This window comes from Stegostoma tigrinum, chromosome 27, assembly GCF_030684315.1.
Source record: "Stegostoma tigrinum isolate sSteTig4 chromosome 27, sSteTig4.hap1, whole genome shotgun sequence".
NCBI lineage: Eukaryota > Metazoa > Chordata > Chondrichthyes > Orectolobiformes > Stegostomatidae > Stegostoma > Stegostoma tigrinum.
Genome location: NC_081380.1, coordinates 48,667,249 through 48,679,036, shown reverse-complemented (window position 1 = coordinate 48,679,036; position 11,788 = coordinate 48,667,249). Strand labels below are relative to the sequence as shown.

General features: G+C 43.9%; 1 protein-coding gene across 3 annotated transcripts in view; it reads left to right on the top strand.

Annotated features, from left to right (window-relative positions):
- poldip2 (polymerase (DNA-directed), delta interacting protein 2) overlaps positions 1 to 11,788 on the top strand; it is a 50,019-nt gene that overhangs the window by 1,715 nt on the left and 36,516 nt on the right. For all 3 annotated transcript variants that reach the window (XM_048556939.2, XM_048556938.2, XM_048556937.1), the window contains exons 2-7: positions 516 to 597; positions 1,666 to 1,763; positions 3,159 to 3,258; positions 4,735 to 4,810; positions 5,794 to 5,901; positions 9,270 to 9,406. In XM_048556939.2, coding sequence (XP_048412896.1) covers positions 516 to 597; positions 1,666 to 1,763; positions 3,159 to 3,258; positions 4,735 to 4,810; positions 5,794 to 5,901; positions 9,270 to 9,406 — 601 coding nt within the window. The remainder of the gene's footprint in view (positions 1 to 515; positions 598 to 1,665; positions 1,764 to 3,158; positions 3,259 to 4,734; positions 4,811 to 5,793; positions 5,902 to 9,269; positions 9,407 to 11,788) is intronic.

The window sequence follows — 11,788 nt, the reverse complement described above, 5'->3', positions numbered from 1 at the left end:
ACTTACTCGCTAATGGTATTGTTTGTGAGCCTACATCCCAGGCATTGCACAGGTTTAAGAGGACAGATCTGTACTACCGTCTCTGGGGCAATTAGGGATGGGAAATAAATGCTAGCCCAGCCAGCACCTGTCATAGCCCATGAACAAATTTCCCAGCGTCTGACCTGCTGTTGTAGCACCAGTATTTATAAGGCTAGTCCAATTCAATTTCTGGTCAACAATAATGTCTACGATGTTGATGGTGGGGAGAGTGCCATTGAACGTCAGAAGGTGATGGTTAGATCTTCGATTGTTAAAGATGGTCATTACCTGTCATTTAAATAGCACAAATGTCACTTGCCTTTGAATGGCTGTATACTCCATTAAATTTTCTTATTTTCTGGGAGTGGCAGTATCATGTGCTGTGCAAAAAGGTGGCTCAAGCAACTAGTACTTTGGTGACTGATTGGGGATTGCAGATTGTCAGCGCTGTCATTGAGGTCTGTTCTGAAGTCCAGCTTCGTTTGTCTTCACAGGAATCGTCCTGAAGGCAAAGTTTTGGAGCCAGTTGGAGTGTTTGAGGCACTCAAGCAACAAGGAAAATATGAAACAGGGCAGGTAAGAATTTGAGTTGAACTTTAAAATTACTGTGGTTCTAGGGGTGGGAGTGGGAGACAGACCCACTCCAGCATCCTGGGGTTGGCACGGCAGCAATAGGCCCTCCTGGGGGTGGTAAGTGGCAACAGAACCACACAAAGACCCAGGCTCTTGGATGTGAGTCCAACCCTCTGTCTGCTCCACTTTGTGGAATTGGGTAAAGGGCGCAGACATTGGCTGCTTGTGTGGATTTATACTGAATGAACCTGCCCGTTGCTTGATGTTTTGGAGAATGTGAGGGGATTTAATTCAAACAAAGCTGATTCTGGGACTATTTGACAGCTTGAATATTGGAATGGGTTGAGTTCACAGTCTCAGGTTATGAAGTTCAGCTATTTCAGACTAAGGTGAAAAATGTCTTGATTCTGAGAGTTGAGTCTTTGGAATTCTTTTTGCGAGGAGTGCTGTAAACATGCAGTTAGAGTTTATTCAAGATTGACACTGAGATACTTGGAGGAAGTGATGGTGTAATGGTCACGTTACTGGACTAGTCATTTACAATCCAGAACTAGTGTTCTGGGGACATGGGTTTGAATCCCAGCAAGACTGTTGGTGAAAATTAAATTCAATTAAAAAAAATTTGAAATTACAAAAGCTTTTCTGATGGCAACCATGTAACCATTGCTGATTGTCATAAATATCCATCTGGTTTACTAAAGTTAGGGAATCCTTACCTAGTCTGGCCTGTTTATGACTCCAGACCCACAGCAATGTAGTTGACTCTTAACTGCCCTCTGAAATGGCCTCGTGAGCCACACTGTTCAAGGGCAATTGGGCATGAATGGTAAAAGTCGGCCAAGCTAGCGGCACTGACATCCTCTCACATGTGGCAGAAGAGAGGATTTGAAGTCTAGGATTAACTTTGAGCATAATGAACAGCAGAGCAGATCTGAGAGCAGAACAGACTCCTGTCACTTGCATTATTGTTGCCCTGGCCTGGATTATGGCTCTCAGCAATAGCTGTAATGGTATAATTTTATCCTGAATTGCTGGAGCGTTCTCTGACCTTTTCATGTCCTCTTTCTATAGCTATTTCTGCACAGTGTGTTTGGTTACCGAGGGATAGTCTTGTTCCCCTGGCATGCCAGGCTATACGACCGAGATGTTGCATCCTGTAGCTCTGAAAGGTAAGAGATTGGTGTCCTCAAACAGCTTATTGTTGGCAAAGAGTTTGTCTTATGCATCAATCTTCAGCATTAAAGCTAGTGAGTAGTTTATCCAGATTTCAACATGATTTGCAAGGTTTTCACTGACTTCTGTTTCTCAGATAAGTTGCCTTCAATTTAATATGCAAGAGTGTGGGGTAAAAAAGCAAGGGATTGGAAGTAGGTAATGATGCTCTTTGCAGAGCCACTGTAGATGTGATGGTCTGAATGGCCTCCTGCATCATTACACTTCGGTGATTCAATATTTTATTTATGTACAAACAGTTAACTTAACCCCAGGTGTTACATTTTTTGGGATTGTTCTATGTTTTGAACAATACCTCAACAAACTTACTCATTTGGCCAGGACATTCTGGGTTTCAGTTCTGATCTGTATTTGCTTGGCTGCCATGAGTCATGCACATCATAAATAACTGTGACATCCCAGATGGTGGCTCACAGAGCTAGGAATATTCCATGTCTGACCACCTTCTATGCTCAGTTATTGGCAGCTGTGTGACAGGTGCATTGAATAATGCCAGTAAAGTTATGTCATTGCAATGAATATACACCCTCAGCAGGGAGGTATATAGACAGTAGGGAGCACACACTTATGGAACTGAAGCAACAGATAGGGTGTTGAGGAGGGGGTGCTGGAGCCCAGTCCATGCCTAGTGTGCCCGGCACAAAGCCCAAATGTTGGGTTTGGGGCAAGTGGACTGCCAAAGACTCTATTGAAGCTACTGTCCAGTTTGATTGACAGGATTGGACAGAGCGACTGCAACCATTTACAAAGTGGAAACCAAAAGAAAAGTCTAAAGTTCTGAGGATGGGTCACTTGACCCGAAATGTTAATTCTGATTTCTCTCCACAGATGCTGCCTGACCTGCTGAGCTTTTCCAGCAATTTCTATTTTTATTTCTTGTTTATAAAGTGGGAATAGAATGAGGAAGAGTAATTTGTTTTAAAATTCAAACTAAACATTTGCACCAGGAATTTCTCCAATTTGGTCACAGTGATTTCAACAGAAATCTGGTGAATCTGAGGCAGGACATATAAACAGGATTACTGCTGATTGGGAGAGTCTCTTAGTGGTGTCTGAAATGAGACTGTGCATTAGTTCAGAAATGAAAAGAGAACCTGTTGCTTTTTTAAAAAATTACTTTCATTATGCTTCTTGTTCTTTTGAAATGTTTTCCAATGTTACCCTGACAATTCCTTGCCCTGTTTGCTCAGAACAGTGCTTTGAAGGTCTACCTAGATAGCTCCTTGCTGTTTGAAGTGGGAAACAACATGTTTTGTATTTAATATTCTGTAACTTCATGCTGCATATTAACAAATTAACCCTTTAGGTGTCTCACTCTCTCTCTTTCACAGTAAAACAGAAAACTCAGGAACTCAAGGTTCCAAAGAGGTCAAAGGTAAAACACACACTTACTACCAGGTGTTGATCGATACCAGGGACTGTCCTCATATAGTAAGTGTGAGCACTACACACCAGCAGTCAGGGATGGGGTGGCTTATTCAGGATACTGCTCTCGGAGATTTTTGTGGGGGAAGGTATATTCCAAAAAGGCTAACAAGCAGGTTTGTGACTCTTTGGGGAAATCCATGAAGGATAGAGTTTCTGGAATGTTCTCAGTTGTTAAAAAAGAATCTGTCATGATCTCTGAGTTCTAAGTGGAAGCCTAGTGTGTGACAGAAGAGAAGCAATTGTTACAGTATTTTCCTGAACATGGTACATTATATTTATTTATAAATTACTCCATCTCTCTTCAACTATTAGCACAGCTAAAGATGCTGTTCAGTGATGCTGAGTCATACAGAATAGGGTTGGGTTTAGTTTACCATCAGCCTGTGTTCTGAATGTTTATCATTGTTCATTATGTCCTCTCGAATATGAACACACCAAGCACATAAGACTTAAGCCTAGCTCTCCATCTACATTGAAAATCCAGCCATGTGCCTACTCTATGTTTAAACAGAGATAGTTTGAACTAAATACTGGGAAACATGCAGCATCTCAGGATCTGTAACATGGTGTTTTAAAAAAAGAGTTTGGGTTGAACTAGGAGGTTCATAAAGCCTAGGAGTAGAACTAGACCACTCAGTCCATTGGGTCTACTCATTCATTTAGTGAGATCATGATCTGATAATCCTCAGCTCCACTTTGCTCCTCTTCCCATAACAGTGACTGATTAAAAATGTGTCATTTTCAGCCTTGCATAAATTTAACAACCCAACCTCAATAGACCTGTCAAGATATGAATTCCACAGATTCAGTACCCAATGAAAGAAGAAATTCCTCTGCATCTTTGTCTCAAATGAGTAAACCCCTATTCTGAGACTGGGCCCTTTGGTCCTTGACTGTCCCTCAAAGGGAAATCACCTTTACACATCTACCCTGTCAAGTCCTCTAAGAATCTTGTATTTTTGACAAAGGTCACCTCTGTATACCTCCTGTATTCTCTAAAGAACATAGGCCCAACCTACTTAACCTCTCCTCATAAGACAGTCCATTCATACCTGGTATTAGCCTAGTGAATCTTGACTAGTCTTCCTGCTTTGGCAGTATATCCTTCCTTAAATAAGGGACCCCAAAACTATTCAGTATTCCACCTTGGCCTGACTAATATCTTGTATAGTTTTAACAAAACCGTTGATGGGTAGAAATCTGTCAGGGTGGGCATTAGTGCATCCAGAGATTTGAAGGAATTGTGAGAATGTGTGAATTGGGGTTGAGAAATGCAGCTGGGAGGAAATTGGTCCTTCTTTGAAGCAATTTGCAACATCGTATATGAACTAACAGAGCAGCAATTGCAGCATTCTTTTGTAGCATTCAGCTAATATTGTGCTGGTGCTCATAACCTTTGTGATGCAAGCAGCAATAAACTCAACTGCTGCTACCCTGTGTGTAGCTCCCAATGGTTGAATGTGTGCTTTTCTGTTGTAGTCTCAAAGGTCACAGACGGAAGCAGTAACCTTTCTTGCTAACCATGATGACAGCAGAGCGCTTTATGCTATTCCAGGTAAATTGCTGTTCTTTTGTTTGTGGTACAAAAGCAGAAAAGTTCTGAGTTTGATCGTGGATCTTGTATTGTTTTTATGAAGTTAGTTGAAATAAAATAGGTTGCTTTGGCATCTATAGGTGAGTGAAAGAATATTGAATGGGCTTTCCGTTCCTGTTTGTGCTTTGTGCAAAACATTGAGACAGATTGGCATCAAGTTCAAGTGTGATCCACCTCCAAAGGTCAATAAGCTGCAGACCCACACTTCCTACTGCCCCATTTGAGGAGTGCTCACAGGAGAGACTTTGGAGACCATCTGTTCCTTTGGCGCTGTAGGCCAGTCTGGAATCATACCTATACGTGATCCAAAACTGCTGCTTGTGCCTTGACATGCATCAAGTCCATTTCACCCTTCACTCCCGCATTGTTCATTTACATTTGTTCGAGGTCCAGCAGTATCTTGATTTTAAAACTCTCATCTTTGTTTTCATATCATTTCATGACTTTGTTCCTCCCTGGCTCTATAACTTGCCCCAGCCCAGGATATCCTTAGGATATCGGTGCTTATCTAATTCTGGCTCTTGACCTTCCCATTTTGATCTCTCCACCATAAGAAGCAGTCTATTCAGCTTCCCAAAATATCCAGATCCTTTTCTGAACCCCTACAGCCCTCTCATTTTTTTAAACCTTTGAAACATCCTCTTTTGCCAAGCTTTTGATTGCTTGTCCTTCTACCTCTTAATCAGGCTCAGTCTTAAATTTTATTTGATAATGTTCCTGTGAAGCACCATGAGATATTTTCCTGCATTAACAGCATTGAATAAATAAGAGCTGTCATGGAGGAGAGAAAACTGCAAGCACAAGGGATTCTGGTTTGGGAATAAAATGTTGGTGTGGCCAGAGAATGTGCACAAAGCTTGTGAAAGCATTACTTGTGTAATTCAATGTCTTAATCAAAGCTTGCAAGTCTGTTTGAGACGGTATGAACATTTGTCTTGTATTAGGTTTAGACTATGTGAGCCACGAAGACATTCTGCCTTACAGCTCCTCAGATAGAAGCCCCATCCAGCACGAGTTATTTGAAAGATTTCTCTCCTATGACCCTTCAAAAGGTATGTCAGAGTTCAGTCTCCTAAACAGGCTCCTATCTGCTTTGCCACTGTGAAGTGTTTTATGTGATTTTACAAAAAACCTGCAGTTGTTTGATTTTTAGAGTATCATATCACTGTGTAATTTGAGGGCACCAGATTGAAGATCGAAATAAAGAGTTGCGTATAATTAACATCAGAAATGGCAATGGCAGAGGCGATTTCCCTGAGCGGATAGAGGTATTTCAGCTTGACACCGTTTGTGGTATTGTCTTCTACGGCCCGTCCCCACTGAAAGGTTGTGGATACAAATCCCACTCCTGACCTGGAGCAAATATTCTGACAAAACAGTCCACTGCAGGACAGGACCAAGGCCGCACTGATAAAGATTCGCAATTGTGGGAGCGCCACGCTGTCGGAGTGTCAGTGCTGAGGAAGCGCCGCGCTGTCGGAGGGTCAGTGCTGAGGGAGCGCCGCTCTGTCGGAGGGTCGGTGCTGAGGGAGCGCCGCGCTGTCGGAGGGTCGGTGCTGAGGGAGCGCCGCGCGGCCGGAGGGTCAGTGCTGAGGGAGCGCCGCGCTGTCGGAGGGTCAGTGCTGAGGGAGCGCCGCGCTGTCAGAGATATTGTGGATCAGTGGAGACATTAAACAGAGTTGCTGTTGGCCTGCTGTGTAGATCATACAATGTGGATTGCAATGACCTTGATTTCAAAAAGCTAAAAGTTTACTAGGGTTTATCTCAGGTAACCAGCTAGAAACTGATGTCCATTTCAAGCCCACCGACTCCCACAGCTACCTATAATACACCTCCTCCCACCCACCCTCCTGCAAAAATTCCATCCCCTATTCCCAACTCCTTCCCCTCCGCCGCATCTGCTCCCAGGTTGAGGCATTCCACTCCCGCACATCCCAGATATCCACGTTCTTCAAGGACCGCAACTTCCCCCTCGCAGTGGTCGAGAATGCCCGCATTTCCCACAACACATCCCTCACACCCCGCTCCCTCCACAACCGCCCCCAGAGAATCCCCTTCGTCCTCACATACCACCCCACCAACCTCCAGATACAACGCATCATTCTCCGACACTTCCACCATCTACAATCCAACCCCACCACCCAAGCCATTTTGCCATCCCCAACCCTTGTCTGCTTTCCGGAGAGACCACTCTCTCCGTGACTCCCTTGTCCGCTCCACACTCACCTCCAACCCCACCACACCCGGCACCATCCCGTGCAACTGCAGGAAATGCGACACTTGCCCCCACACCTCCCTCACCCCCATCCCAGGCCCCAAGATGACTTTCCATATTAAGCAGATGTTCACCTGCACATCTGCCAATGTGGTATGCTGTATCCACTGTACCCGGTGTGGCGTCCTCTACATTAGGGAAAACCAAGCGGAGGCTTAGGGACCGCTTTGTAGAACACCTCCGCTCGGTTCGCAATAAACAACTGCACCTCCCAGTCACGAACCATTTCCACTCCCCCTCCCATTCCTTAGACGACATGCCCATTATGGGCCTCCTGCAATGCCACAATGATGCCACCCGAAGGTTGCAGTAACAGCAACTCATATTCCGCCTGGGAACCCTGCAGCCCAATGGTATCAATGTGGACGCCACAAGCAACAAGATCACCCTTTTCCCCCACCGCATCCCAAAACCAGCCCAGCTCATCCCCACCTCCCTAACCTGTTCTTCCTCTCACCCATCCCCTCCTCCCACCTCAAGCTGCACCTCCATTTCCTACCAATTAACCTCATCCCACCCCCTTGACCTGTCCATCCTCCCTGGACTGACCTATCCCCTCCCCACCTCCCCACCTATACTCTCCTCTCCACCTATCTTCTTCTCTATCCATCTTCGGTCCGCCTTCCCCTCTCTCCCTATTTATTCCAGTTCCCTCTCCCCATCCCCCTCTCTGATGAAGGGTCTAGGCCCGAAACGTCAGCTTTTGTGCTCCTGAGATGCTGCTTGGCTTGCTGTGTTCATCCAGCTCCACACTTTGTTTTCTCGTCAGTGTTGTTTGCCATGAGTCATTTGCAAATTCACTGGTCCCACCCTGGAAATTCAGCTAAGGCTCCCACCGATGTTGATTGTGTGCACCCTGCCATGGCCTGATCCCCAAATACAGCTCGAGGATTTACTTCAGTGCTTCACACCTAAAGATATCGGCTTAATCAAATTGGACTGAATTACAAATGTAGCAAGACAGCATTCTAATTCATTGTGAAATGGAAATACTAAGCATATTGAAGAACTTCTACCGTCTTAAGATCAAAGAAGCAAATTTTTCTGGTGCTTCATTTTAGTAAATAAAACTAATTTGTCAAAAAAAAGACTTGTTTCTCAAACAATGTCACTCTTAGCACATTTATTGGCTGTTTAGTAATCTCTCAGAATGTTTCTAGTTAATTGCTGAAATTGTGATTATTTCAATGCTAAGTGCTTTGGGGTAGGGACAATGTTAAGATTGAATATAAATGTAGGCTATGAACATAATTTTTCTGCTATTCGAGATGAAAAGCTACAGTGCTGAACTCTTCCAATTTCAGCTACCCAGTGTTGTCAGAAAGAAGTCCTTGGGTAGATATAACTAACTGCATAGAGGAACTCCCTTTATTTTGCTCTAATGTTATACCTCACCCCCAGTATGGCTTTACTTTGAGAAACTCCTGTAGCAGGTGATATTTTTCCACATCCCACACCAACCATCCTACGAAATAAAGAAAAATTGTGGTGCATCTGAATGGTATCTGTGGAGAGAAAAACAGAGTTAACAGTTCATTCCTTCATGTGATTCAACATTAGTGAGGGTGAAATGTAGACTTTGACTCCTACTGAATTTTTTACTCTTTGCAATCCACAGGGTTTTTTTGATCCACAAAACAGTTCAGACATCAGAGACTTCACATTAGCAACACAGCACTTTGAGCTAGGAAAGAAAATTAGTCTGATTCCGTCTCGTGGTCACCAAGAGATAGAATCATGCAATAGTACAGCAAAAATGACCTGCAGGGTATTACAGATATGGATTGTGTTCAACTGTAATCTTCTCCATAATCTAATAACCTGCTCACTCAGTGAGGAATTGGTATTAGACTGAAGTAGAGTTGGCCTCCAGCCTCCCTAGGAATGCTCCAGAATTCTGTGCTGCATTGTTGCAGTGTTCCCTGTGGCATTGTTGTGGAATTGATGTTTAACAGACTTAAAGACTTAGCAGCACTTTCTGCAAGGCCATTGATGGGTAATAAATGCTAGTGACTCTCAAATTCCACCAATGAATAAAAAATTGTGGGAAAACTGACTATTGTTCAATTAGTTTTCAGCATCTTGGTTGGTTTGCCCAAGTGACATGGATCTGGATTTAAAATGTTGCACTGTTTCACCCTGCAGCCTTGCCTTTTGTAGCCAGAGATACGCTACGTGCTTGGCAGGAGAAAAACCATCCCTGGCTGGAGCTTTCTGATGTACATCGAGAAACAACAGAGAACATCCGGGTTACAGTTATACCCTTCTACATGGGCATGCGGGTAAGAATCTCCACTTGGCTTGCAGGGTTTCTTCATGTTGGTTCTATCAATGCTTGATAACACTTGCTAGTGAATTTAAGATTTCTCTGTTTTGCAGTTAATTTTACACAGTGCCTGTAAATGGATTTTGCTGGGAAAAGGCCATGCTGTTGCAGGTTTTCATCCAGACTCAGCAGGACAGAATTTAAAGAATAATAAATTTAGCGAGTTTTGAGAAGATTTGTAGCTCAGGTTGAGGTTCTGGGTGTCAGTTTGCTTGCTGAGCTAGAAGGTTAGTTTTCAGACGTTTCGTCACCATTCCAGGTAACATCATCAGTGAGCCTCCGACGAAGCGCTGGTGTTATGTCCCGCTTTCTATTTATCTGGTTAGGTTTCCTTGGGTTGGTGATGTCATTTCCTGTTCTTTTTCTCAGAGAATGGTAGATTGGCTCCAAATTAATGTGTTTGTTGATGGAATTCTGGTTGGAATGCCGTGCTTCTAGGAATTCTCGTGCGTGTCTCTGTTTGGCTTGTACTCGGATGGATGTGTTGTCCCGATCAAAGTGGTGTCCTTCCTCATCTGTATGTAAGGATACGAGTGATAGTGGGTCATGTCATTTTGTGGCTAGTTGATGTTCATGTATCCTGGTGGCTAGCTTTCTGCCAGTTTGTCCAATGTAGTGTTTGTCACAGTCCTTGCAAGGTATTTTGTAGATGACGTTTGTTTTGCTTGTTGTCTGTATAGGGTCTTTTAGGTTCATTAGCTGCTGTTTTAATGTGTTGGTGGGTTTGTGGGCTACCCTGATGCCAAGAGGTCCGAGTAGTCTGGCAGTCATTTCGGAAATGTCTTTGATGTAGGGGAGAGTGGTTATGGTTTCTGAGCCCGTTTTGTCTGTTTGTTTGGGTTTGTTGCTGAGAAATCGGCGGACTGTGTTCATAGGGTACCCATTCTTTTTGAATACGCTGTGTAGGTGATTTTCTTCTGCTCTTCGTAGTTCCTCTGTTGCTCCTGTAGCAACCATCCCAACACCCACAAACAAAGCTGCATTAGAACATTATTCCAATGAGCCACCACACGCTGCAGCACAGAGGAACTACGCAGAGCAGAGGAAAATCACCTATACAGTGTATCCAAAAAGAATGGGTACCCTATGAACACAGTCCACCGATTTCTCAGCAACAAACCCAAACAAACAGACAAAACGGGCTCAGAAACCATAACCACTCTCCCCTACATCAAAGACATTTCCGAAATGACTGCCAGACTACTCGGACCTCTTGGCATCAGGGTAGCCCACAAACCCACCAACACACTAAAACAGCAGCTAATGAACTTAAAAGACTCTATACAGACAACAAATAAAACGAACATCATCTACAAAATACCTTGCAAGAACTGTGACAAACACTACATTGGACAAACTGGCAGAAAGCTAGCCACCAGGATACATGAACATCAACTAGCCACAAAACGACATGACCCTCTATCACTCGTATCCTTACATACAGAGGAGGAAGGACACCACTTTGATTGGGACAACACATCCATCCTAGGACAAGCCAAACAGAGACACGCACGAGAATTCCTAGAAGCATGGCATTCCAACCGGAATTCCATCTTCAAACACATTAATTTGGAGCCAATCTACCATCCCCTGAGAAAAAGAACAGGAAATGACATCACCAACGCAGGAAATGACATCACCAACCCAAGTAAACCTAACCAGATAAATAGAAAGCGGGACATAACACCAGCGCTTTGTCAGAGGCTCACTGATGATGTTACCTAGAATGGTGACGAAACGTCTGAAAACTAACCTTCCAGCTCAGCGAGCAAACTCACATCCAAAATAATAAACTTCAAAGAGAACAAAAATGTATGTTGTGGAAGTGAGAGGGTGCTGATTGGTTGAGAAGTGGACAATCTGTTCAGAGATGTAATGACACACCTCTGGAGCAGGTGGGCCTTGAACCTGGTCTTCCTGGCTCAGAGGTAGGGACAGTACCACCGTATTACAAGAGTACCCCCACCTCACAGTTTAGACACCAGCATTTTATTATAATTTTCCTGTATGGTGCCAACTATCCGTCAAGCTCAGTATGTACTGTGGGCATACTCCAACCTATCCAGCAATTAAGATATTCACTTAAATATTCGTTTCACAGGCTTGTGCTTGTTTCTAAAGCACTGACCCTCTTGCATGGTGGTGACTGCTGGAGCTGTCTTAGAATCATTGGCTGGTACAGCACAGGAGACTTGTTTAGACTATTGCTAACCTTGTTTTGACCGGAAGAGGTATTTTGCTAGAAATGCACTAACTGCAAATAGCAAAATAAACAAGGCTGTCCTGCAGGAGCTGGGCAATAGAGGAGGAAGGTGTGAACTCTCTCATCTTCTGGGGA